At 40.1% G+C, this 27,832-nt stretch overlaps 1 protein-coding gene across 1 annotated transcript in view; it reads right to left on the reverse strand.

The window, feature by feature from the left end:
* Positions 1-27,832, reverse strand: part of LOC139475282 (exostosin-1b-like) — a 143,035-nt gene that overhangs the window by 47,845 nt on the left and 67,358 nt on the right. Inside the window, exon 2 of the mRNA XM_071258517.1 lies at positions 8,252-8,326. Coding sequence (XP_071114618.1) covers positions 8,252-8,326 — 75 coding nt within the window. The remainder of the gene's footprint in view (positions 1-8,251; positions 8,327-27,832) is intronic.

The following is a 27,832-nucleotide window of genomic DNA, read 5'->3' on the forward strand; positions in this document are numbered from 1 at the left end:
TTGTTCATCTCAGGGAACACTGCAGCTTTGGGAAAGCAACAAGGAGAATGGCAGTGGTAAACAAAATGCTGGGCCTTTGCTAGTGAATGAAGTCAAGGAGCCCAGTTAACCAGTAGTTACTAACCCACACCAGGATGACCTAGTTTGTTGATATACTAATTAATAGTCATATCTTGCATGCCACAGGCAACTGCTCTAGGAAGAATATATAATTAATGCTCAGTGGGTTTTTTAGACATTCTTTTCGACACCAGTTGGCCTGCTGGTGGGTATAGTGCTTAATCTGGGATTCACACACTGATTGTGCCCATATGTGGAATCAAACTTGGATTTGTGTGTTATCAGCGAACATACCAACAGGCTAACCCTAACAGCCCCTAAGACCAATGAGGTTCTGGAGCTCACATGCTAATATCAGAATCAGAAATCTTGTTTCCGCCATTTAGCATTGCAGTTTAGGGTTTGCTTTGAGATTATATTTTTTCAGGTTGACATCAATGAATAATTTCTGTAGGACTGCAACTGGATGGGCATTTAGTTTGTAAATGAATGAATATCAGCTTAAATGTTAAAGGAATTATTCATGAAACTTAAAAAACTGTCAAAACTGCAAAATAGATTCACCTGCCAAATCTAATGAAGCGAGTATCAAAATGGCTTTAGCAAAGTATCTTTCTGATCGATCTAACACCATAAAATAATCTCACCAATTTCAATCAGATCAAAACCATAATATCATATGATACTGAAACCAAAACGCTTAACATCATGAAAATATCAATACAAATCTGTTCTTGTGAAGGAGTCAGTTTGGTACTGTTTTTCTGGACATTGTGATAACCATACATCAGGATGTTATAAAATCCCCAAACCACCTCCAAGCTGGAGACAAAACCCTGACAGGACGAGCTTCCTGGTTCTGTGAACTCTGATCACATCCCAGGGCCAGGTCTCGGAGTCACGCTAACATTGTCAGATCAATGGTGAGCCAATGTCCCACAGGAATCCAGTTCGGGTGAAGTTATCACATGTTCAATCAGCAGTAATAATACCATGGACATGGGGAATCCTGTAAGGGCGGAGTTTGTCAATACAGGGGTGCAGCAAGGAAAACATGTTCGTCAGGTCTCTTTACTGTTGAGGTAAAATTACAACTCGGGATGCTTGATAGAGTTTGTGTTGGTAATGTTGGCCAATAATGATTAATACTGGGAATTGGGGACATGGACTGTAAACGGTTCAAACATATTTCATTGACTGAGATCTTACAAGGTATAAAATTACTGACTGGGTTGTTCCAATTGTAAAAGTCAGAGTGAGTGAGTGATTTGGGTAGAATACTGTAAACTTAGGACATGGCATGGCATTGCATGGCTTGAGTGAGTGAGTGAGTGAGTGAGTGAGTGAGTGAGTGAGTGAGTGAGTGAGTGAGTGGGTGAGTGAGTGGGTGAGTGAATGAGTGAGAGTGGGTGGGTGAGTGGGTTAGTGAGTGAGTGAGAGTGGGTTTTTGGGTGTGTGAGTTAAGTTTTTAAGCTGATTTTAGCAATACATAGATCAGGTGGCAGTGAAGAGGGTCTATTGAAAATCTGAAACATTTTATTTTGTAATGACAGCATTACAGCACATATTCTTGCCAAGTCATACCAGAGGTAAAGTCATCTGATAGCAGAATCTATTGCGAGTCTGATGGTATCTCAGTCCGACCGTTTCAACAACAAAAAGATGAATAAATTACGGTTTGGAGACTTAAACAATACTCTTCCAACAAGTTTCAGAAAAAATACAACCTTCAACAAATTGGCATTACCTTTTGAAAGACTGTCAAAGGAAATTTCTGCCATGATTTGTCAATGAAAAGATCAAAGGAACTAAAGAAATTGCAGATTATCAAACATCTTGATAAAAATCATTAGCCTAAAAGGACATCTATGGCAACTGTCTAAACACAGGCAACACACAGCAAGTGAATAACCACTGCCACTAGCATACAGGACACAATCTGGGCAAGATCTGTTCAGTAATTCTAGGATCCCAATCACATATCCGTGCAATACGTGCCATATACCTCAGGCTATATCCCACATAAGTGGCATATCACAAAACTATCACTGATAAGATGTTTCCCTGAGCTTCATGTCTGTCTGTTATTGATTCTGTGTTGTGAATGGTAAAAATGTATACACCCTGCAGATTGCTTTATAGTTTTTATGTTATTACTAGTGTCTATTACAGACACCAGAGCATATATGTTGTGAAACATTCACCCCCATTGTCATCCCCTCCTTAGCTCCAGCAGCATATACCCTTTTCAGCTCTGAAATAAAGAGACTTCAGGATTCCTTAATACTCATAGGTTCCTTCATAAAAGTATTTTTATTTAACCTCATACTTAACTTTATTTCAGGTACTATATGCTAGTTTACGTAATATGCATTTATAGGTAAATGAAACAGCTATATCCCTTCATCTTAATGTTAACTGTTTTGATTTCTATGAGAGTTAAAATAGTGGCACATCCCTGCCACATAATCACCCAACATGAAGAGATCCCATGACAAAAGCCAGCAATACCAATATTGACATTTTCTAGACAACAAAAGACACCAGTTGTTTTCTCAACAACTGAAGAGCCCCTTTAAGACAAGTACCAACTGACCTGCCCATCTACAGCACACTGGGGTATTGTGACATCACAGTGAGTGTCATGTAACCTGATGCTCATGTCCAGTGTACCCTGTGTGTCCACCCAGAATAACCCGGTCATGGCTCCTGTGTCCTGACGGTTTGTGTAAGCAGTGATCAGTACACACCAGCAGCTTCATACACACACACACACGGCAGCAGGGCTGACTCCCATCACAGGCACACAACAGCAGGGCTGACTCCCTTCACAGGCACACAACAGCAGGGCTGACTCCCTTTACAGGCACACAACAGCAGGGCTGACTCCAATCACAGGCACATAGCATCAGGGCTGATTCCAATCACAGACACACAACAGCAGGGCTGACTCCCTTCACAGGCACACAACAGCAGGGCTGACTCCAATCACAGGCACATAGCATCAGGGCTGACTCCCATCACAGGCACATAGCATCAGGGCTGACTCCCATCACAGGCACATAGCATCAGGGCTGACCCCCAACACAGACACACAACAGCAGGGCTGACTCCCATCACAGGCACACAACAGCAGGGCTGACTTCCATTACAGGCACACAACAGCAGGACTGACTTCCATCACAGGCACACAACAGCAGGGCTGACTCCCATTACAGGCACACAACAGCAGGGCTGACTCCCATCACAGGCACACAACAGCAGGGCTGACTCCCATCACAGGCACACAACAGCAGGGCTGACTCCCATCACAGACACACAACAGCAGGGCTGACTCCCATCACAGGCACACAACAGCAGGGCTGTCTCCCATCACAGACACACAACAGCAGGGCTGACTCCCATCACAGGCACACAACAGCAGGGCTGACTCCCATCACAGACACACAACAGCAGGGCTGACTCCCATCACACACAACAACAGGGCTGACTCAAATCACACACAGCAGCAGGGTTGACTCAAATTATTATTTGATTAAATTCAGAAGTATGTTAACATTGTATTTTAACACTAAATTAAATGCAACAATGTAAACCTAAGCATGAAAGTCTCTTTTTTGGTCTTTTTTATAAGTGAAATCTACACATCCACAAAGCCATAATGTTACTTTTATCAATAACATGATTTTGGAAGTTTGTAATTCCAATTTGGGAAATTGTACTGGCATTATACTGACATTTGCTGCAAACTTGGGAATGAAAATTGGTCTCTTCAGCAGGATGAAATACATCCCTGAAAGACCTCAAAAACTGACCGAATCGAGAATAAACTGGTTTTTTTGTGAAACATGTTGGAATTTGTCAGTTTCTCAGAATTGCACTTTTAAATTGCACTCCCAAATAACTGCATAACCAGTCTCAACATCATGTGTTTTGTAGTCATGAATAAATAATACAAGTGATATGTTTTGCATGTTTTCTTTAAAACAAATGCATTCCAGGTTAAAATAAACACACGCTTCCCTCACATATAATTCTATTTTGCAATAATCTATTTTCAAGTACAACTCAAATTTGAAACAATGGCCAACATCCGGAATACATTGGAAAATTCAAAAACATTCCGTTTGCCAGATTAGGTCTATTTTCTTTCAAAGCAACTGTCAAATGGAGCCTATTACATAGCATTGTATACAGCACCTGTATATCTATGGTGCAAGCTGGCTGTCCTCTTTCACAGGGAAACTTGGTCCTATTTGTAAAACTGCACACATTTTCTGCATTAGCAATTACCATGTGTACATTGTTAAAAGCAATATGCTTGAAACAGGCAACTAGCTATTAGTGGTGTTCCCTGATGCACACATGTACAAGGCTAGGTTCTCGGGGAAACACTGATTGGTCAAGGAATTATTATTTCAGTCTGCATGTGACCCCTCTCTGTGCTGGAAGCATCTCAGGGGTAAAAATATCCCAATATATCCAACAGCAGGATAGGAGGCAATAATGCTTCATGACCCGACCATTTGATGTCGACACTGCATCCGCTTCCTCAGAGTGTGATGACTCAATCTCTGGAAACAATAGAGAATCTAGGGAAGGAAGCAGATACCTGTTGTTCCTCGTCACGATGGAGTTGGTCTGGTGTAGTGCTGTAATGGTCTACTTATGTTGTATATCTGGGCCAAACCAAGCTTGACACTGTGCCAACAATTTACAGTCTTCCGCTATCTCGTCAATATAAATTATTTTGGTTGAAATTTGTTTATTTTATACATTTTCGGGTGATACCAAACTGCTGATCCCATCTCTCAAGAGCCGACCAATTACTGCTTCCGATGATGAAAGTCTGGGAATGTGGGTACACCTGCCCACAGAAGGGGGCGAAGAACTTATCAAATTGTGCATGTCAGCTTGACTTTAGAATGGGTGAAGTAGGTGTAAACTATCAGGTGATGAAGACATCAGAGCAGTTATGGTGCACTTCATACTTACATTAATGGTTGTACTGGAACATTACAACTGCAACAAGTCTATCCTGTTATCTCTAACACATCGTATTTTTTATAAACTGGCCATGTCACTTTGACATTTAAGAAAGAAGCTACAGTATGGATTCATACGCCAGGCTTGTCTCAAGCCTGGGTCTAGTCAAATTTCTTTTGGTCTAGTAAGTTCATATAGTAACACTAATGAGTGAGTGAGTGAGTGAGTGAGTGAGTGAGTGAGTGAGTGAGTGAGTGAGTGAGTGAGTGAGTGAGTGAGGTTTTACGCCGCTTTTAGCAATATTCCAGCAATATTACGGCAGGGGACACCCGAAATGGGCTTCAAACATTGTACCCATGTTCGGAGTGACGAGCGAAAGCTTTAACCACTAGGCTACCCGACTGCCCCAATGCCTACTTGAGATTATGTCAAGTTCAGGTGCGAAGATGTTTGTCAACCGTCTCTCAGATCTCTTATGTGTTGGTACATATAATACTCCTTTGTTGTGTTCTCTCTCACATAGATCTGTTACATGTAATGTCAACCACAGTGCTCACATAAATCTATCAGGACCAGTGGCATTGACAATGGAAGCTATTTCAGCGTATGATGATCTTTTTCTCATGTCTGTTTAGTGTCACTAGACTGCATGTCACAGTGACACAGTTACAGGCGGTTCACCTGCTAACTGACCTCCATGAATACAATGGGGAGAGGGAGTGTTTCACATGCTGGTTACCCCTCAGATCTTAGGCTGTTTCTGTCCTGCCCACACACGTTTTAATCCCACTGTATCAATAACAGACCTGTGAAGACCCTTATATTGAATATACACTCATGGTGTGTGTATATACCCAATGTTATAAAACACACAGAACATCCTTCATGGTGTGTGTGTGTGTGTGTGTGTGTGTGTGTGTGTGTGTGTGTGTGTGTGTGTGTGTGTGTGTGTGTGTGTGTGTGTGTGTGTGTGTGTGTGTGTGTGTGTGTGTATACCCAATGTAATAACACATCCTGAATATCCCCCATGGTGTGTGTATATACCCAGTGTAATAACACACCTTGAACATCCCTCATGGTGCGTGCGTGTGTGTGTGTGTGTGTGTGTGTGTGTGTGTGTGTATACCCAGTGTAATAACACATCCTGAACATCCCTCATGGTGTGTGTGTGTGTATATATATACTCAGTGTAATAAGTCTCATGACACCAATTGTTGTGTATACCCTGTGTACTAAGTCCCGTAACACCTAGCGTTGTGTATGCCTAGTGTAATAAGTACCATAACACCTACTGTTGTGTATGCCCAGTGTAATAAGTCCCGTAACACCTACCGTTGTGTATACCTAGTGTAATAAGTCCCGTAACACCTACCGTTGTGTATGCCCATTGTAATAAGTCCCATAACACCTACCGTTGTGTATGCCCAGTTTAATAAGTCCCGTAACACCTACCGTTGTGTATACCCAGTGTAATGAGTCCCGTAACACCTACTGTTGTGTATGCCCAGTGTAATAAGTCCCGTAACACCTACCGTTGTGTATACCCAGTGTAATAAGTCTCATGACACCTAGCGTTGTGTATACCCAATGTAATAAGTCCCGTAACACCTAGCGTTGTGTATGCCTAGTGTAATAAGTACCATAACACCTACTGTTGTGTATGCCCAGTGTAATAAGTCCCGTAACACCTACCGTTGTGTATACCCAGTGTAATAAGTCCCGTAACACCTACCGTTGTGTATGCCCATTGTAATAAGTCCCATAACACCTACCATTGTGTATGCCCATTGTAATAAGTCCTGTAACACCTACCATTGTGTATGCCCAGTGTAATAAGTCCCGTAACACCTACCGTTGTGTATGCCCAGTGTAATAAGTCCCGTAACCACCATCATTGTGTATGCCCAGTGTAATAAGCCCTGTAACACCTACCGTTGTGTATGCCCATTGTAATAAGTCCCGTAACCACCATCATTGTGTACGCCCAGTGTAATAAGCCCTGTAACACCTACCGTTGTGTTTGCCCAGTGTAATAAGTCCCGTAACCACCATCCTTGTGTATACCTAGTGTCTACAGGTCCTTGAGTAATGACCACAAAGTTACACATGATATATCAGATTGTGCGCATGTTAGTCCAGACTATCTTGGTATGCAATCTGCAGCAACACATGACATCTGATGGCTGCGCGGTGCACAAACACGGAACAGTAAGATGAACTCTGAAGATAGTGTACACAGACTAATTTGCTCTGTTGTGATGCATGTTTTACATCCATGGAAACCACTCACTGTTTCTTCTGTGCACACACAACACAAACCTCTGCTTCAACATATACACAAGTCCCACACAAAGAACATGCACAAAGTGAAACAACTCCCTGTAAACATACAACAGCTTTGCATGCATTATTGAACTCTATTTCGTCCATAAAATACATATTTATTATTGTTTGTTGTTAAATGCCACACTCAGCAATATTCCAGCTATAAATAATTGAGTCTGGGCCAAGCAATCCAGTGATTGCTATTGTAAACAACAATCCATGCTATTATTGATATTTATTATTGATGTCAGACAAATGAAAATACCTTTGCAGAATATCTATAAAAAGAGTTATCTTCATGGCAAGAGGAAAGCAGCTTTGAACTTGTTAAGAATTGGAGCAGACAATCCAGTGGTCAATAGTATGAGCTTCAACACCATCATGACAGCTTAATAACAAACTAAATTATAGGTGAGGTGAAACAGGGTCTAAAATCCTGTTAAAGATTATTGAGCTTACATAGTGGCATGCATGCACATCTGTGTGTGTGTGGCTGATTGTGCTGGTCCGGACTGGTGCCGATTTATCGTGCTAGCTCACTGAGAAACCATACTGCAGTTGAACATGAATACCCCACTTAGACACAGACAGGGTAACAACAAGTACCATCTTTTAACATCTTTTAGTATGACGAGGCTGGCATTGAACCCCAGAACTTCCGCTTTCCGGGCAGACGCTCTACCACTAGACCACGGAGGTGATTGAACTAAATCAAAAGCAGCAGCTGCATCGACTCCAGGGAGCCACCATCCAATCCATCCTTTGCTGTAGCGGCCATTCAGTTGCCTCTCAAGACAGACATGGAGAACTCAGTAAGCACCCTACTATCTGTCTGAGAGCCAGGTTATAGTGAGTTAAAGCTGAGTAAAGTGGAACTCACCTAAATGACCCCAGTCTTCTCCCCCTTGGCACAAGGCAGAATGTGGAATTGTACAATAACTTCTTATAGTCATACCTGTAACAGAGAAATACAGAGATAAGTATCAATAGAATCAGCACCACACAAAAGGAACAATAGTTATGAGGTTGTGAAATCAAATGGTGAGTGAGTTGGGTTTAACGCCTCTTTTAACAGCATTACAGTTATATCACGGTGTGTCAGCTTAATGTAGGAGGAGACGTTTCAGACGTTTACCACTTCGGTGAAACCCACGAGCACGGGTATGTTGCTGACAAACCTAGAAACATAATCAGGGCGAACCATGATTCAAACCCACAATCATAGGTTTCTGGCGTGCCCAAGGGATGCAACTCTGCACAGCGAATCGTGGCGCCTTAGACGACTGGGCCACCCGTGACCCCTGACTAAAGTAGAAACCTGGCTAAGCTTGAAACTGTCGACTCTAGACATGAAGAAGAACAAACTTAACAAACTGGCAAACATTGCACTTGATGTAAGGTTACATCTGGTTAAATGGTCACTAGTGTAAGTGGACACTTGAGGGTGTATCAGAAAGTGGACACTATGTTTAAATGCATTACTGGCGGCTAATTTGCTTGCAAAGTGTGCATCTCATTCCTCTCCCTTCAAAGGAAGTCTATCACATGTAAAAGTCCATGTAAAAACTCCATGCATTTAATCATCAGAAACTAATTACATCATCTGCCATTACTGTCTTCCAAAGACTCATTGTTTCATTAAGCACATGGAGCTCCCATTCATCCCCTTTGTAACATAAATCACATCACATAAGCAGCTATCAGCAGCATAAAATTCGTGGGGCAGCTATCTCATCTCCCAGAATATGATAACAAGGGATCTGATGGCACCAGCATACATGAACACACTCATTTCTCCCTTATCCTGGAAACCCCGAGATGTGATTCCTTCCTTGCTTATGTACAGCTGTCATCGGATGAGATATTATGTATTTCCTTAAGATAACTTCTCCTGCAGGGCTATTACCACACTGTCACTCCGAAGCATGGGGAACATACAGCAGCAAGGAGATGGAGATACGACACAAACTCCCCAAACTTTACTGCTGATCTACAGAAGCTGGTGCACATTCAGAGCTGGTGGGTTTAGTTCTTGATGTTGGCACTTTACGATGATGACCGGATACTGTGGACACTCATTAACTCAAACCCCTTAAACTCGATATCATAAACCTTGTAAGTGACTTCATGTTGTGTTTCTTGAAAGCTCAGCAACTACTGGTTGGAACATATTCAAAATGACATCAACACATTATCTATACCCATTATTTACTTGTCCATAAGTATTGTCACTGAAATGGTACAGCCTTAATCAAAGTTTGTTTGTTTGTTTCTTGTTTAACGCTGCACTTAGCAATATTCCAGCTATATGACTTAATCAAAGTTTGTTTGTTTGTGTCTTGTTTAACACTGCACTCAGCAATATTCCAGCTATATGACTTAATCAAAGTTTGTTTGTTTGTTTCTTGTTTAACGCTGCACTCAGCAATATTCCAGCTATATGACTTAATCAAATTTTGTTTGTTTGTTTCTTGTTTAATGCTGCACTCAGCAATATTCCAGCTATATGACTTAATCAAATTTTGTTTGTTTGTGTCTTGTTTAACACTGCACTCAGCAATATTCCAGCTATATGAGTTAATCAAAGTTTGTTTGTTTGTGTCTTGTTTAATGCTGCACTCAGCAATATTCCAGCTATATGACTTAATCAAATTTTGTTTGTTTGTTTCTTGTTTAATGCTGCACTCAGCAATATTCCAGCTATATGACTTAATCAAATTTTGTTTGTTTGTGTCTTGTTTAACACTGCACTCAGCAATATTCCAGCTATATGAGTTAATCAAAGTTTGTTTGTTTGTGTCTTGTTTAACACTGCACTCAGCAATATTCCAGCTATATGACTTAATCAAAGTTTGTTTGTTTGTGTCTTGTTTAACACTGCACTCAGCAATTTTCCAGCTATATGACTTAATCAAAGCATCTTTTAGGCATCAGAAACAGTAATGATTTTGAACCAAATTGAACAAAAGGATCATGCTCTGAAACTGTACCCCACAGAACATTCTCCTGGGAAGAGATGCTGGAGAATGTGTTATGATATATAGTTCCCTTAGGTTCGTACATTCCTTATGTGAACTATATTCATTACAGATTTTGGTCAACAGACAGTCATGATTCTGAACCAAATGGACTAAAACGTCCTCCTAAACCCTAAACTGTGAAACTTATATACCTCTGACAACAAAATTTAATTCTCTCTCGGGAAGAGGAGCTCACACTGGTTTATGTTACAAATGTCCTAAGGGGTGGTACATTTTCGCTTTTTTACTAATGCGAACCATATTTAGGACCTCACCAGAAGTTCAGAGCCTGTACTGTGTAGCACAACAGGCAGGAATTTCATCAGATCTTCTCTTCAGGTGATAAAACCCCCACAGTGTAAATGTACATCAACACTTCCTTGAAGTTAAACCACTAGTTCCCCATACAGCCTATTTCATACCATAAGAAACACCAAGGATCAGTCAAGGAAGATACTGATTTCACAAAGATATTTTGGGGGGCAAAAAGCTGTATTCTAGCCAGTACTTAAGTAGGGCACCTCAGTGAATTGTGGACTGAAGGACACCTCTGAATGATAAGCTAAATAGGGCACACTCCTGAATGATAATCTAAGACCCTCACTGAATCATAAACTGGGTCACTATGAATTTTTAACAAGGATATGTCAGCGACTTGATGCAGACATGATATTTTCTTGTCATACAGGACGGTGTTATCATTGAAACCAAACATTGTGGTACAAGGTAACAGTTCGTATCCCCTCCTTTTCTTCATGTTCATTACTACAAAGTATGTGATAAATGAAATATCTCCCACCACTTATTCCATAAGATTCCTTGAATGCCCGGAGATAATGAAACAGTAACACTGAAGAAGACGAAGGTAGCCCAGCTTATAAGGATGTAGATAATGGAGGTTACATTGAAGGGGTCAGATTGCATTCAGCTTCGGCTCACTGAACCCCCACTTTCCTTAATGATGACATACTTCAGTGATTCTCATCAATACAAAAATGACTTAAAAACTGGGTACAGTTATGGACAGAGAGGGAATTTTTCCTTTTCCTTGTCATTTGCATGACTTCATTGGTTTGTTAGGGACTAAACTTGCTGGAATGAGTGAGTGAGTGAGTATGGTTTTATGCCGCTTTTAGCAATTTTCCAGCAATATCATGGCAGGGGACACCATAAATGGGCTTCAAACATTGTACCAATGTTGGAAATCGAACCCGGGTATTTGGTGTGATGAGCGAACACCTTACCACTAGGCTATCCAACCGTCCCTAAACTTGCGTTGAAAAAAACTGGGTTGACCAAAATTGTTTCAGTTACCAATGGGATTAGTGCCACAGAAAGATCCCAGAAAATATGTTAGACAAAAGTGTCTTGAACAAATTCTACTGTTACACAGGTGTGTGTTTTTAATATTTCAAACACTTGGGTCATTGTATGAATATCATCTAATTAGGGCTGGGATGGGTAATTTGGGTACTTGGTTGGGTGGGTCCTGAGTAGGACCCAGGTACCCACAGGACTACCCGGACCCGTGGTTAGTCACATGATAAATTGTTGAATGACAAAAACTCAATTTTGCTCAGTGGTCACACTACAAGTCGCTAATGTTCACATGCACACATTTGTTATGACTTGTATATGTTTGAGTAAAGATAAAGCTTCAGTCAACTTCAGCGAACGCATGATCTGATTGTTTGACACATGTATCTAAACAGTTTTAGCCAGGGCTGCAGCAAAACAATTACCAATCAGACATTTTGTTTCCTACTCTTGAGACTTGCAGTGATAACCCGGGTAGTGAGTGAGTGAGTGAGTGAGTATGGTTTTACGCCGCTTTTAGCAATATTCCAGCAATATCACGGCGGGGGACACCAGAAATGGGCTTCACACATTGTACCCAAGTCGGGAATCGAACCCGGGTCTTCGGCGTGACGAGCGAACGCTTTAACCACCAGGCTACCCGACCGCCCCTAACCCGGGTAGGGTCGGGTAATAGCGGGCTGGGTACCTGGGTTGTAAATTTGGACTCGTCTCAGCCCTACTTCTTATGTTCTACCACCTAAGGGAAGCTTGATGAATGTCTGGTGAAAAGTACACAGTTTGGGAGACAAATTGTCCTGTACACAAGTTGTTGGGCAAGAAATCACAAATGAATAGGAAGTCAATCATCTCACTCTGCTACTTCGCAACGCAATGTGTCAACATTCACCTCAAGGCTCATTTTCCCAACCCGAGAAGTAGATAAAACACATGCAGAAATTTGAAAGAAAATATTTGGCATATTCCAACAGGCCATTTGTAACTTCATGCTAGTTTTACTCATATCTTTCAACACTGCCAATGGACTTCTGAACACATACTCACAGCTGGAATAACTTCGGCTGCCAGGACAGAGATTTCACACCTAACAACCCTCCCTGTCAAATATTTCAGGGGAATTTTCTGCCTCAATTTCTATGATCAGTGATTTGCAAGGATCTGAGAGAGCTACACCACTCGGAACATGGAGATAGGCATCTCCTGGATGCTTCCAAACAAGGCTTATGTTCCCCCACGCTGCGAGGGGACGAGCACCTGTATACAATCTCTGTACAATCAACACTGGAATCTTAGCTCCTTGGAAATCTATCTCATTGTCTACCATCAGAAATCACTCAGGTCTGAAAATATCAATTTCTTCCGACTCAAGTTTACTCATCACAACCAATATACATCCCTCCCTTGCTTTAAGGTACCTGTTACATCCCCTGACGCTCCACTTCCTTTTCTCTTTCTATTGCTTTTTCCTCCTCCAACAACATGCCGGAACCTATTCCTCCATTATCCATTCACATTCTTGACTAATGCTTCTGTAGCGTAGCAAAATTGAGTAAATATTTTAGTAAATGTCATTGTAAATCTCATATATGGAAAAGCGTGTTAAATCTAAATTTCTTGTGGTTTACCATGAAAAGTTACTTTTGGATCATCTGCCCTTGGGGAGGATAAATTGGGGAATGAATTATCATTAGCATAAGAACAGCCTTGTCAGTGGTCTGTGGCTTCGGGGCATTTTTATAAAACATACTTCTCAATCAAAGGAGCATGTCATAACGTAATAGGCACATTAATTCCTTGAGTTTCAGAACCAAATACATGACTTCCTGTCAGGTTTCACAAAAACACATTGCTTTCATCAAAACCATGTCTTTTTTTCATGCTCCTTTCCTTCCAGTTTCAGAATTCCATCCAAGACTGATGGACTCATATAAACATGTTCCTTTCTCTGCATCTGAATAAGTGAGTTTGTTTGTTTGTTTGTTGTTTAAAGCCACACTCAGCAATATTCCAGCTATATGACGGCAGTCTGTAAATAATCATGTCTGGACCAGACAATCCAGTGATTGACATCAAGAGCATCGTTTCACACAATTGGGATACAATGACATGCATCAACCAAGTCAGCGAGCCTGACCACCCGATCCCATAAGTCGCCTCTTACGACAAGCATAGCTGCCTTTTACCATCTGTAAGTAATCATGTTGGAGCAATACCTTCAAGAGCAATGATCAATGCCTTCGTGGTATTACTGAACAAACCATCCAGTAACACAGTGTAACAACCAAATCCTTGTGAGTCAGCCTTTATAACAAGTATGAGCTGTATGGACCTATTCTGCCCTGGATTCCTAACACGGGTGGCATTTGTAGAGTATTCCTGGTCACAATGTATTCCAACCACCTGAAGACCTATCCTACCCCGGATCTTCACTGAGGACTGAATGAGACATACACCATATATACTACACACACAAAATTAAAGAAAGACATCTTTTTTCTCTTATGACATGTCAGATTAACTATAGTCAAATGGAAACAATTGGATTTCTTTAACTTCTTTTGAGCAGTATATAACAGTAAGGGTGTAAGGGCTGCTTAACGTTACGAATCACGATCTCACAACACAGGATGTAAGCCTCTTAACATAATGTCCGGGAAGGGATGGACGTGTGAGTGATGTGTCGTCCATAATGGGACGCAACACCAACACACCTGAACATCACCTCTACCATCAAATCTGATTTACTGCAAATTACAACACATTAAAATGTCATGAACACTTTCTCATATCTACAAGCTCACAAAGCTAATTATCATGAAACCTCTCAAATTTCACATACTTTTATAATCCATGTTAAGGCCTTGTTATAACACAAGATCTGTTTCCACTCGCCACCATCATACCCCGAGTTCAAAATAATTTTGAGGACTCCTGGGGTCCTTGAGGTTTGTTAAAGATGTCTGAATCTAGATACCCTAAATCCTTAATCCTTAACATAGGGGTTATGATAAGAATCTTGATTCACATCCTTAATTTCTAACTCAGTACACCCACTCTATTGACCTTCATGTTTCAACACAGAAATTCGTCTCTGTTTGCCCTTTACCTTCAACAGTACAACCTGTTAAACTTCATGACTTGTCAGCTTGAGCTTGAGGCTGGAAGTTAGCCTTGCTCCAAGGCTGTACTGAAAGATAAGTCTATATATGTGTAGTAATTCTATGCTTACAATAGGCAAGTCTAGATAAGCGGACTGTTCCATAGACACCACTCTCTTATGGAGACAACTTTTTATTATTATTTATACAATCTAGAAACAATGATTTAATCTTATGATTATTGCTCTCAAGACTTGTGCAAGTTTAGCTGGAAGTGTGACGCTGTTATCTCCAGCAGTCTAGACACTACCTTATTCCTGAGCTGGGGTCCCCCTTGCCCCTTTGTTCTGCCATAAACACCAACCCCAACCAGGCTACTATCTTCTCCTGTCTCTTTAAGCTTGTAATTGTAGGCTTGGACAAGATGTTATGTTGACGATAACTGAAGATGAATCGCAACTTGTGAAAATAGTCTACTTAATGACGGGAAAAACACAATGTCTCGGATCTACTAATGCTCTGTGAATTCTGTACGAGTGTTAAATTATCACTTACAGGACACACAAGCTCGAACCACCGACACACACAAATAAAGTAGGTGTACATGATGGACAGTGTGCCGCAGTGGGTGACACCTTCGCCAGGTCCTCAGATTGGAGAGATGGATCATTCAGCGAAATCATTCAGAGAAATCATTCACCTCCCTTTATCTATGTGTAAAAGATACTTAGCTGTTTAAGATAATTTCCAAAGTTAAAGCTTATCACGAAATGAACACCGCCTGAGGAAGAGGAAACTATTTAACACTACTGGAACCTTGTGCATGTATGTTATATGTATGAGTGTGTTTGTTTGTTCATTGTTTAACGCCACACTCAGCAATATTCCAGTTATATGACGGCGATCTGTAAATAATTGAGTCTGGACCAGACAATCAAGTGATTGATATCTTGAGCATCAATCCGTGCAATTGGGATACGATTCTGTAAATAATTGAGTCTGGACCAGACAATCAAGTGATTGATATCTTGAGCATCAATCCGTGCAATTGGGATACGATGACATGCATCAAGTCTGCAAGCCTGACCAGCCAATCCCTTAAGTCGCCTCTTACGACAAGCAAAGTCGCCTGTTACTGCAAGTATGGGTTACTGAGGATCTATTCAACCTGGATCTTCACAGTTCTGTTACATGTGAAGAAGGTGGGTTTAACATCTACAGTCCTGGAGTGTTTGCTTACTCATAATTGTGTGTATAAAATTGGTCTTACATGGGAGCAAGTTGAGTATTTTATTTATTACTTGCCGTTTATAACTTTAAAAAAAATTTGCTGTTGTGTATGAAAAGGCAGACATATACACAATCCACAGCATAATCCAATTGAGTTTAACAGAAAAATACTTGAAACATGTCAAAAGTTGACACATATCAATTTAATACAACACTTTCAGAGTTCAGGGGTTCGTTCCACAAAGCTGTCATAGCACTCGTTGAGTATTTTATTTATTACTTGCCGTTTATAACTTTTTAAAAAAATTGCTGTTGTGTATGAAAAGGCAGACATATACACAATCCACAGCATAATCCAATTGAGTTTAACAGAAAATTACTTGAAACATGTCAAAAGTTGACACATATCAATTTAATACAACACTTTCAGAGTTCAGGGGTTCGTTCCACAAAGCTATCATAGGTTAAGGTTATCTTAACTCCCATACTTTAACATAGACTTACAACTATCGTTGCGCTATGTGCACCTGGTGGAACAGAGCCCTGCACCACAAAGTTTACAATCACATCACAATACACTGTAACATAATTTGTGAAAGTTTGTTGCAAGACCAACCCCTGAAACAATGCCATGTGACGTCAGCCATGTGATGTCATCGAGTGTGCATAAGCTCCTCGCAGTGATCTATCATCTCGACATGTCGTTGAACTTGCCAATGCTGAGAGGTTTCAATATTTGTTAGTGAAACTTGTCCATCAGTACATAAGCACACGCTTTGGTATGAAACACTGTGTAATGCCAGCTTATTGTTATTAAACGGGGGATCTCTTCACGTAATAAATGTACAGATTACACATCCAGGCATAGCTCTGTGCAGTAACACATGACAGTAACACATCCTGGCATACCTCTGTACTTTCTCTCCCTATACAGCTCCACACTTCCTCAAACGTCTGGCATTGCTGAGTGAGACATTTGGTATGAACTCTGACCCATGCGTTTGTTTTGTACATCCAGGCACAAGATAAATCACGGATCACCTGTTGGGGCCGCCTGTCTGGTTGTACAGATCATGATGTTACCAGACACGGCGGGGTTGCACAACAGCTGCACCGAGGCCACAATGACAAGGGTTTGTGTGCTTGTAACATTTGCTCTCACTGACTTCCTTGTCCAAAATTACCCCTGATGCAATTTCCTATGGGTTCAGACAAGTTGCATTTGTGATTGATTTTGCAATAATTCCCAGGGCAGGGTTTAAATCAAAGGCATTTTCAGATTGTCTGTAAAGTTATTCATTTGATAAAAGAACAAAAGTGCCGTCTTTCAGAACAATGTGCAGGTTATGATACTACAGAACAGAGACAAACAAATATTCTCATACTGTGGTAATGATGTGTAGATCGAAATACTGTAGACACAATGTGATACCTTGTGTGAATGAGTGAGTTGGGTCTAACGCCACTTTTAACAGTATTCCAGTTATATTGCTGCATGTCAGCTTAATGTGGGAGGAAAGCCCGAAGTGATGCAGTTATCATGGTTAACATTTATACTAAGTTATCTTATAATAATTAGATCTACATCAAGTGCTTTTATGAGTTATCATGGTGTAATATCTATACATCATTTCATATAATTATAGTTTAGCAAGCACTTGATGTAGATCTAATTATTATAAGATAACTTAGTATAAATGTTAACCATGATACAGGTCTCGGGAGTTTACCACTTCGATGAAACTCACAAGCACGGGTATGGTGCTGACAAACCTAGAAACATAATCGGGGCAAACCGTGATTTGAACCCACAATCATAGGTTTCTGGCGTGCCCAAGGGACACAACTCTGCACAGCGTATCTCAGCGCCTTAGACGACTGGGCCATCCGCTACCCGATACCTTGTGCGACACAATACTCATGCTGAGATACATATTGCCAACATGTATTTAAAATCAAATCCATATTGCAACATAAGAAGAGAAAGACCATACAAAACAACTTCATACCATCTGAACAAATTCAGATGTAGAAAATAGTTTCAGCTGGATTTTGCATTTGGATGTTTTTAAGATAAGAAAGGTAAAAATAATTCAGAATCATTTGCAGGTTATAGTTTTTTGCAAATGGATGCATTTTTATTTTATCAACTGATAATCATTTCTGGTTGCAATTTTGTACTTCCCTGACCCCACTTGAGAGCACACTATCTGCTGAGACAATCACACAAAGTACTGTCTGTCCAGCCTATGAGAAGTCCGGTGTGTGAGTCAGTGTGGACCACACAGCTGACTGTTGAGTGTGTTTCTCCAACAGCTCGTAACCCCTGCTGAAAGGCAACACTTAGTATTGCCTCGATCACTTACCCACAAATCCCTGCCTATATAGTCAGGTGCTTTCAGCTAGATTTTCCCACAAATCTGACGCATATCCATCCTTCAGAAAGCAGAATATTCAGCCCTTTGCGACTCGTTTTTTTTCCCCAATAACAACTTGGGATTCTGCCATAAATATAATCTCCTACACATTAAAGCAAGCTTTTTTTTGAGAAAGTGATAATTTCATTTCAATATGTATCCAATCTTTTCACACGATCAGCTATTATCCCACGTGTGCCAGTATGAAAATATTTGAAAACCAATGTTGAAAATAACACGTAAAATCTGTAAGGTATACTGCATCTAACGTTGGCGGACACGACTACTCTAATTGGAAACATTTCCTATCTACTTGACATGGCAATTTTCATCCAGGGAGCAAACAATGTCGAAATGGGCTTTGCATAAATAGATAAACCTTTCATCGATAATTTTGATAAATAAAATAACTTAAAAGGCCTTAAAACCGAGCTGCCTCTCCTTGTAAGTGAACATGCAGGTGTCTAGTCAGTCGACAACAGTGCCTAATATAGAATTTGTTTGTTTGTTCGTCTGTTGTTTAACGCTGCACTCAGAAATATTTCAGCTATATGACAGTGGTCTGTAAATAATCGAGTCTGGACAAGACAATCCAGGGATTGATATCATGAGCATCGATTCACACAGTTGAGATACGATGACATGCATCAACCAAGTCATCGAGCCTGACCACCCGATCCAGTAAGTCACCTCTTACGACAAGCTCAGTCGCCTTTTACAGCAAGCATGGGTTGCTGAAGACCTGTCCTAACCTGGATCTTCAAGGTGAGACTTATACGACAACTTGGAAGTATGAACAAAAGTAAATGCATACACCTTCTTGAATTGTCAACAACATCATACCATAATGTCAGTGCAAGAGTCAGTCTGACGGTATTCCCTGCTGTTTTGGGGGTATCATGTGTCACAACCAGCCTGAAGGCAGTCAGCAGTGAGACCAACTAATCCCTATTTCACTAGCAACCCTAGTATGACGACACCAATCCTCAGCTGAAGACTTACAATCAAGTTTGGTCTTGACAGGATGGCAACTGCAAGAATCATATTTCTTTAAGTAAGCAGACACCTGAATGTCAAGGCGAGATGACGAGATGACCGTAGTCTTGTTGTTCATCACCAAGCTCTTATGATGGACACAGAACAAAGGAACCAGCATCATGGCTGGGGTGTTGCATATCCCCAGATTATCAGCACTGGCCCTTGGAGATGACAAACTGGCTGTAACTCTGCGGCATTTATGCAATGACTCCACAACCGGTCCTAGCATCACAGAGCCTGCATGATCCCCTTGAGAGCGAAGGATTCATACAACGGTGAGCAATATGGGGTTTGCATCTCCACACTACTGCATACATAATTGATATATTCTATTATATAAACAAATGTTATTTTTCCTGGAGTTGTATGAAATCAAAAGAATGTTTTGGCTGGAGTAGTTCTATATTAATGCTACTCAACTAGTCTGTCATACAGACCCTGAAACAAATATATCCAATACTGCCAATGCAAGTCTATAATTCCAAAACTGCAGATGTACTTGGCCCCCTCCAACTGTGAAACTGAATAATCAGCTCATTGTCATACGTTTTTGAGATCATAGACCTGTCTGCTCGGATTTTCTTAAAATGAGAAAAAAATATATTAAAAATCAATTTGGCTCTTATGTTTTTTCCAAGGATCATGGAAAAAGATATTTTTCAATTATGGCAAATTACTGTATTGCATGGTTGTCTGCAGCTGCTCCAGATAGCATCATTATTTCATGAAAAGAAGAAAATCCTGTGTCTGTAGAATACTGTTTGCATTATTTCTCGTCCGGTAAATAAAACATAGTAAATTCATTTGCTGATTTGGAATCCATTTTTTTAGAATAATTTCACCCCATCTCTGCAGGATCTCGCCCATGAACTGTTTGGCCTTACAATATTTCCTACATAACATTCCAGCAGTGGCAGAATCAATAGCCATGATATATTGGCTTAATATCACACATACAGAATGAGGTGCTTCTGTCTGGCTGGACCAATAGGGGCCCTACAATGCCCTGTCCTGGCCAATAACCCGGGAAGAGACAGGATCTTGTTATCAGCACCAGAATCAGCCCTGATCCTTCAGCCAGGCTTTACTCCGTGACTAGTGTGACATTTGCATGCAACCTCAGAACCGGCTTAACAACACACAAATCAGTTCGTAATTAATGATATAGACTTTTGATAAGGCAGAAAACTTTGGTAACTCCCAGCTCCTCTTTCAATTTACTGGTTTCAAACACAAAGAAAGGTTTGCAGGAAGGAATGGCTTTGCTGATAGTTCCAATATATCCAACATGGCACTAGATCATGAGATGTGGTCTGATGTTCGACAGGTGGTTAGTGTTTGATGTAAACCCCACTTACTGTTTGTTCACTCACTTAGGGAGTCAGTTCTAATCTTGTTTCACAAGATCATTGTCTGAAACAATTGCCACGACTGTCTCAATGGCACCAGGAATCAGATCGCAGCAATTTATTGGAAATAAAGCTGAATGTGCCCCACGGGGAGAGAAGGGACCCTGTGCAGGCTAGGATACAAGTTTACTTCAACTTACTTCAGTGAAAATCGCGATATATGTGTACAAAATATCTTATTTTTCTTTCGTTAGTTCATTATGTAATAAAAACATTATTTCAAAACTTTTCAGCAAACATGTCTACTTTAAATTAATCAGACGTATCTAAAGACTGAAGAAACAGTTATAAGACGGAAAATGAGTGCAAATGTTTGATGCCATGTATGTCTGTATTAGTGAGTGAGTGAGTGAGTATGGTTTTACGCCGCTTTTGGCAATATTCCAGCAATATCAGGGCGGGGGACACCAGAAATGGGCTTCACACATTGTAACCATGTCGGGAATCGAACCCGGGTCTTTGGTGTGACGAGCGAACACTTTAACCACTAGGCTACCTGTCTCTGTAATAAATATGAATTGAAGCTTGTGAATTGTATTTTTGTTCTAAACATACTGTAGTTTTAAAAAATAATAAAAAGTCAACATGTGATTTTTCACCCATGTGGTCCCTCATTTCATAGTTAGTCACAATAATGGGCTTGTCTGTTGTTTTGTGTTAAAAGCAAATAAAATAGTAGTAGAATCCGTGTATAATGAGAACCATTTCCTTGATAACATGGATATAACATATATTTCTCACACTGACAAAGTTGCAAATGGACACTCAATTTAATTGCATTTCTTCATTGGTGGTTACTTCTTTCAAGTCACAAAGATACAAATAAGTGTATCACTATTACAGAACCAATCCAGAAATGAATACGCTTAATCCAAACTTTACAGACATTCCTATTTCTTCAAAAGAGCATAAAAAGTAACTGATATTGATAATGGGACTTGACTAAGCCTCCTATGGGTGTATGCTATCAGCTACACACTTACGAACACCAATGCAAGCACGCATTTATACATGGCACATTTATACATTGGACATTTTCAAGAATTTTTATTCAATCAAAATATATCTTATCTGACTTTACTTTAGCAAGTAACTGATCTGTCTAGATTACTACATGTTTCATACAGATGAAAATTTCAGAACCACTACTAATTTCACATTAAACATGATCAATCTGAAGAAGGAACTAAATATTGACATAAAATCAAAATTTATATACCAACTCTTCATTTCTAAAAATAAATTGGTGATGTAATTCCAAGGAATGAATAGATGGTCTGGAAGATGAAGCATGTTCAAATCTTTTCATCTTACTTAAAGTTAACATCTCTTTCAAATCTTGTTCTCTTGTAAAAACTATCACATCCGAGTCAGTAACTCTTCCAAGGAATCTGGAGTGAAATATCAGTAAAACTGAACATCAAGACACATTAAGATATTAGAACTCTCACACTTAAAAACTGTGTGTTCGAAGTACAGAGTGACCTAGATCTTCGTTTTCAAATTCTTGAGTGATACTTAATTTAGGCTGAACTAGCAGGGGCCAAACAGTTCCCAAATTATCTGCCACACTCCATGGCACAGTTGCTGTAACTTTTATGACCAGGGGTATTAAAATGCCATGCATGTATGGAGCGCCATAGGGGGGAGAGGGACAGTGTTGCCTCACCGGTGCTTGTGGCTGGGAGGGGGAGAGAGGCTGATGCATGCTGATGCACCATAGTCGGTCGTATTAGCACCATGGCTTGAGGGATGTTCATGAAATTGCATGTTAATGAAAATGTCAAACTATGAAAGAAAATATAAAGATTTCATCTGTCATCTCTAATGTTATTACACCGATGATCAAGCGATTTGGGATTCTGGGTTAGCATATTGGTGACAAAATGCAATGCGATTTAATGGATCAAGTGGTCAGTCAGGCTTGGTGATTCGTTGATTGCATGTCATCACCTTCCAACTGCATGAATAATTGCTCATACCTCAATCACAGGTTTGTCTGGTCTAGGCTTGATTATTCGCCTATGGTGTTATAGAAGACAACAGGTCAGTGAGTGTGTTTGGTGGTATTTAACTCAGTAGTGTAACAGCAGTATCAATCATATATCATAGTGTGTTGGTGGTATTTAACTCAGTAGTGTAACAGCAGTATCAATCATATATCATAGTGTGTTGGTGTATTTAACTCATAGAGTAACTGCAGTATCAATCTAATAACAAAGTGTGTTGGTGTATTTAACTCAGTAGTGTAACTGCAGTATCAATCATATATCATAGTGTGTTGGTGGTATTTAACTCAGTAGTGTAACAGCAGTATCAATCATATATCATGGTGTGTTGGTGGTATTTAACTCAGTAGTGTAACAGGCAGTATCAATCATATATCATGGGTGTGTTGGTGGTATTTAACTCAGTAGTGTAACAGCAGTATCAATCATATATCATGGTGTGTTTGGTGGTATTTAACTCAGTAGTGTAACAGCAGTATCAATCATATATCATAGGTGTGTTGGTGGTATATAACTCAGTAGTGTAACAGCAGTATCAATCATATATCATGGTGTGTTGGTGGTATTTAACTCAGTAGTGTAACAGCAGTATCAATCATATATCATGGTGTGTTGGTGGTATTTAACTCAGTAGTGTAACAGCAGTTATCAATCATATATCATGGTGTGTTGGTGGTATTTAACTCAGTAGTGTAACAGCAGTATCAATCATATATCATGGTGTGTTGGTGGTATTTAACTCAGTAGTGTAACAGCAGTATCAATCATATATCATAGTGTGTTGGTGGTATTTAACTCAGTAGTGTAACAGCAGTATCAATCATATATCATGGTGTGTTGGTGGTATTTAACTCAGTAGTGTAACAGCAGTATCAATCATATATCATAGTGTGTTGGTGGTATTTAACTCAGTAGTGTAACAGCAGTATCAATCATATATCATAGTGTGTTGGTGGTATTAAACTCAGTAGTGTAACAGCAGTATCAATCATATATCATAGTGTGTTGGTGGTATTTAACTCAGTAGTGTAACAGCAGTATCAATCATATATCATAGTGTGTTGGTGGTATTTAACTCAGTAGTGTAACAGCAGTATCAATCATATATCATGGTGTGTTGGTGGTATTTAACTCAGTAGTGTAACAGCAGTATCAATCATATATCATGGTGTGTTGGTGGTATTTAACTCTGTAGTGTAACAGCAGTACAATCATATATCATAGTGTGTTGGTGGTATTTAACTCAGTAGTGTAACAGCAGTATCAATCATATATCATAGTGTGTTGGTGGTATTTAACTCAGTAGTGTAACAGCAGTATCAATCATATATCATGGTGTGTTGGTGGTATTTAACTCAGTAGTGTAACAGCAGTATCAATCATATATCATAGTGTGTTGGTGGTATTTAACTCAGTAGTGTAACAGCAGTATCAATCATATATCATGGTGTGTTTGGTGGTATTTAACTCAGTAGTGTAACAGCAGTATCAATCATATATCATAGTGTGTTGGTGGTATTTAACTCAGTAGTGTAACAGCAGTATCAATCATATATCATGGTGTGTTGGTGGTATTTAACTCAGTAGTGTAACAGCAGTATCAATCATATATCATAGTGTGTTGGTGGTATTAAACTCAGTAGTGTAACAGCAGTATCAATCATAGATCATGGTGTGTTGGTGGTATTTAACTCAGTAGTGTAACAGCAGTATCAATCATATATCATGGTGTGTTGGCTTAAACAGAAGCCAAGCAGTGACACAAGTTTGTTACGGTTGGTTGGTTGGTTTGTTGTTTAATGCCGCACTAAGCAATATTCCAGCTCTATGACAGCGGTCTGTAAATAATCAAGTCTTGACCAGACAATCCAGTGACTGACATCGTGAGTATCGACCCACACAATTGGGATCAATGGCATGAATCAACCAAGTCAGCAAGTTTGACCACCCGATCCCGTTAGTCCCTTTTTACGACAAGCATAGTCGCCTTTTATGGCAGGTATGGGTTGCTGAAGACCTATTCTACCCCGGAATCTTCACGGGTCGCAGTGGACACAAGGCACACACACCACATGAAACCCATTCAGTGCTGCCACCATCTTCAGTCTAGCTTAAAGCAAAGGAACTGTGATATTTCTGTCACTTTGCAGAATCCGATTCGGTTCTTTCCTTGTCAATTCCAATATGTCAACTATTTGACAGTGGCCTGTAAATAATCGAGTCTGGACCAGACAATCCAGTGACTGATACTATGAGCAACGATCCATGCTGTTGGGAGCATGTTGACACTCAACCAATTTAGTCACCAAGTCTCAGATACTACCTGATCCATTAAGTCTCCTCATACAACCACCATCGGTTCCATGGGACCAATTCTGACCCAGAATTTCTAAAGGGTACGTGGCTAGGGGGAAGAATCTGATCCAGTGTACCGGATACAACTGTTGCAGTATTGAGTCATGTGTCTATCTTACATACTAGCAGAATGGGAATATGTATTTGTTCAGTATTTGGTTCGTGTTCGTTCTCTAAAAATCTCACGTTCACAGAAATTATACCCCCAGAGATGTTCCAAATATAGCTTATAAAAAAATCCATAAGAATGCAGTCTGAGAATTAAATCATTAGAGACAATATTAACATCTCTCACAGTAGTGTTGAAACTTGTATGAATATATTCTCGTTCCTCTGAGATATATCTTATAACTCATTTTTTCTTACTTAAGTTGAACTACTCAAAACCTCTCTGAAAAAAGTAAGATTATGCCACAGAAGAAGCTTTTTCCATGACATTATTATTTTGGGGTAAAAATGTACATAATAATAAAGTCAGATCCAAATGTTCACAGACTTATTTTACACTTTAACAAGGAAAAGTGGGGTGGACACACATTAATCTTCATTGAACAATCACAGCTTATAAACTTCCTTATATAATCAATCTATGTGATACACCACTTTTAACTTATTTTACAAATGGATAATAATAAGACAGCTCAAATGTAAGTCATGAATTATCTAGTCTCAAGAGAATACTGCATTAAACAAAGGGAGGTAACTGAGGTCAGCACCTCTCCCTGTATCCTGGCGCCTATAACCCAGCATCGGTATGCCTTTAAGTCGTTAACCCAGTATCACCAGAGTGCCGTTATGCCATGCTTAAGTGAGTAGTGCTACTTTAACAACTAATAACAAGCAGACAGTCAGTCACAAGTTCCTTCTCCGTGCAAATGTTTGGGTTTCCCCAAGTATGTTGACAAAACATATATAAAAACAAGACAATATTTTCATACACCGACCACAAGTCAAGCCAGATGGGTTGGGGGGAAAATAGGTAAGTCTGGATCATTAACTGAAGTATCAGAACTGACAAGGGTTATTCCACACAATGACGAATTGAGGAAACATTCCTCACAAACCGAATTCACTTTCAGCACATGTTCACAGACTGGAGGTGACTGAAAGCCATCTGGGTTTGTGATGAAATTCCCTGTGTGACAAGACTATCTTGCAGTTGCATTCATCAATTTCCATTCCAAGGAATACAGGATTTGGATCGCTAATGCACTGGGGAAAGTGGATCGGCAATTCATGCTATTATACTCCTTGCCACAATGCACAAAATGCTTCATCGTGGATTGGTACATATCTTTTCACAAACTGCTTTTCTGTATCTGTACATCAATGATTTAGAAACCTTTACTTATCAATATGTTAACATAACCACATGAAGTCTATTACATCGAGATTACCATGTTTGGTTTTGTTTTAAAAAAAATATGATCTTTGGACAAAATGTGACTTTCAGGAAAGGGTTTTATCGCTGATATTAAGAAAGCAAGGTCATTATTTGATGTATCAAGATTACCCAGTTCTATCAGTGAGTAAGTTGGATTTAAGGCTGCTTTAAACAGTATTCCATTTATATCACAGCATGTCAGCTTAATGTGGGAGAAAAGCCCTAAGTGATGTAAGCCTACCACTTTGGTGAAAGTCATGAGCATTGGTTTGGTGTTGACAAACCTACAAACATAATCGGGAGCGAACAGGATTCAAACCACAATGATAGGTTTCTTGTACACCCAAGGGTTGCAACTCTGCACAGCGAATTGCAGCACCTCAGACAACTGGACAATCCTAAGCCCACTCCCCCCAAATTCTATCAGAATGGTATATCTCACACAAGTGAATGACCTATTGGTATATTTGTCACAAGAGAGGTAGCAGAGATGTAGCTTCAAACTTCAAAGACTCATATTACATATCAGGAAACTGCAGCACAGACGGTCCTTTCTGAGGGAGTGGCGTGATTGGCTGACAGCAGTTGATGTTAAAGCCACGCCAGGCTTCACTGCTGTAAGTAGAAAGTGCTTTGTCCAGTTAAGACTAACTCAAGACTTAACACCAGTCTTCAAAGAGATCAAGGATAATTGAGTTTCACTGGTGAACATGATCAGCTGCACGGCCTCTGGTCACTCACCTCCTTAGCAGCTCACATGTCCACTGAAGCTACAGGATCTGCCTGTTCTCACCACAAACCAACTCTCGCCTGTATCTACCTGCACACTCCCGGACAGGGAGCTGGTTAGCCATCACTGAACTGTCAAAACTAATCATTTCTGGAGATCACACAAGATTTTGAAGCTGTCTATGAAACCTCATGTTCATGTTATTGATGGTTTATCTGTAATTCGGGGTACTAGTGGCTTCACCCAGATGTCATGACCAATAAGGTACTTGTGACATGGACTAAACTAACAGGGTTCTGGTAGGCTAACAATTGTCATGGGTTAAACTAACAGAATACTGGTGGGTTAACACAAGTGACACGGGCTAAACTAACAGGGTTCTGATTGGTTAACATGTGACAGGCGAAACTGACAAGGTACAGGGTACTGCTCATGGCTTCTTTGCGGACACCTT

This window comes from Haliotis cracherodii, unplaced genomic scaffold (assembly GCF_022045235.1).
Source record: "Haliotis cracherodii isolate W230 unplaced genomic scaffold, xgHalCrac1.p SCAF_1, whole genome shotgun sequence".
NCBI classification, from domain to species: Eukaryota; Metazoa; Mollusca; class Gastropoda; order Lepetellida; family Haliotidae; genus Haliotis; species Haliotis cracherodii.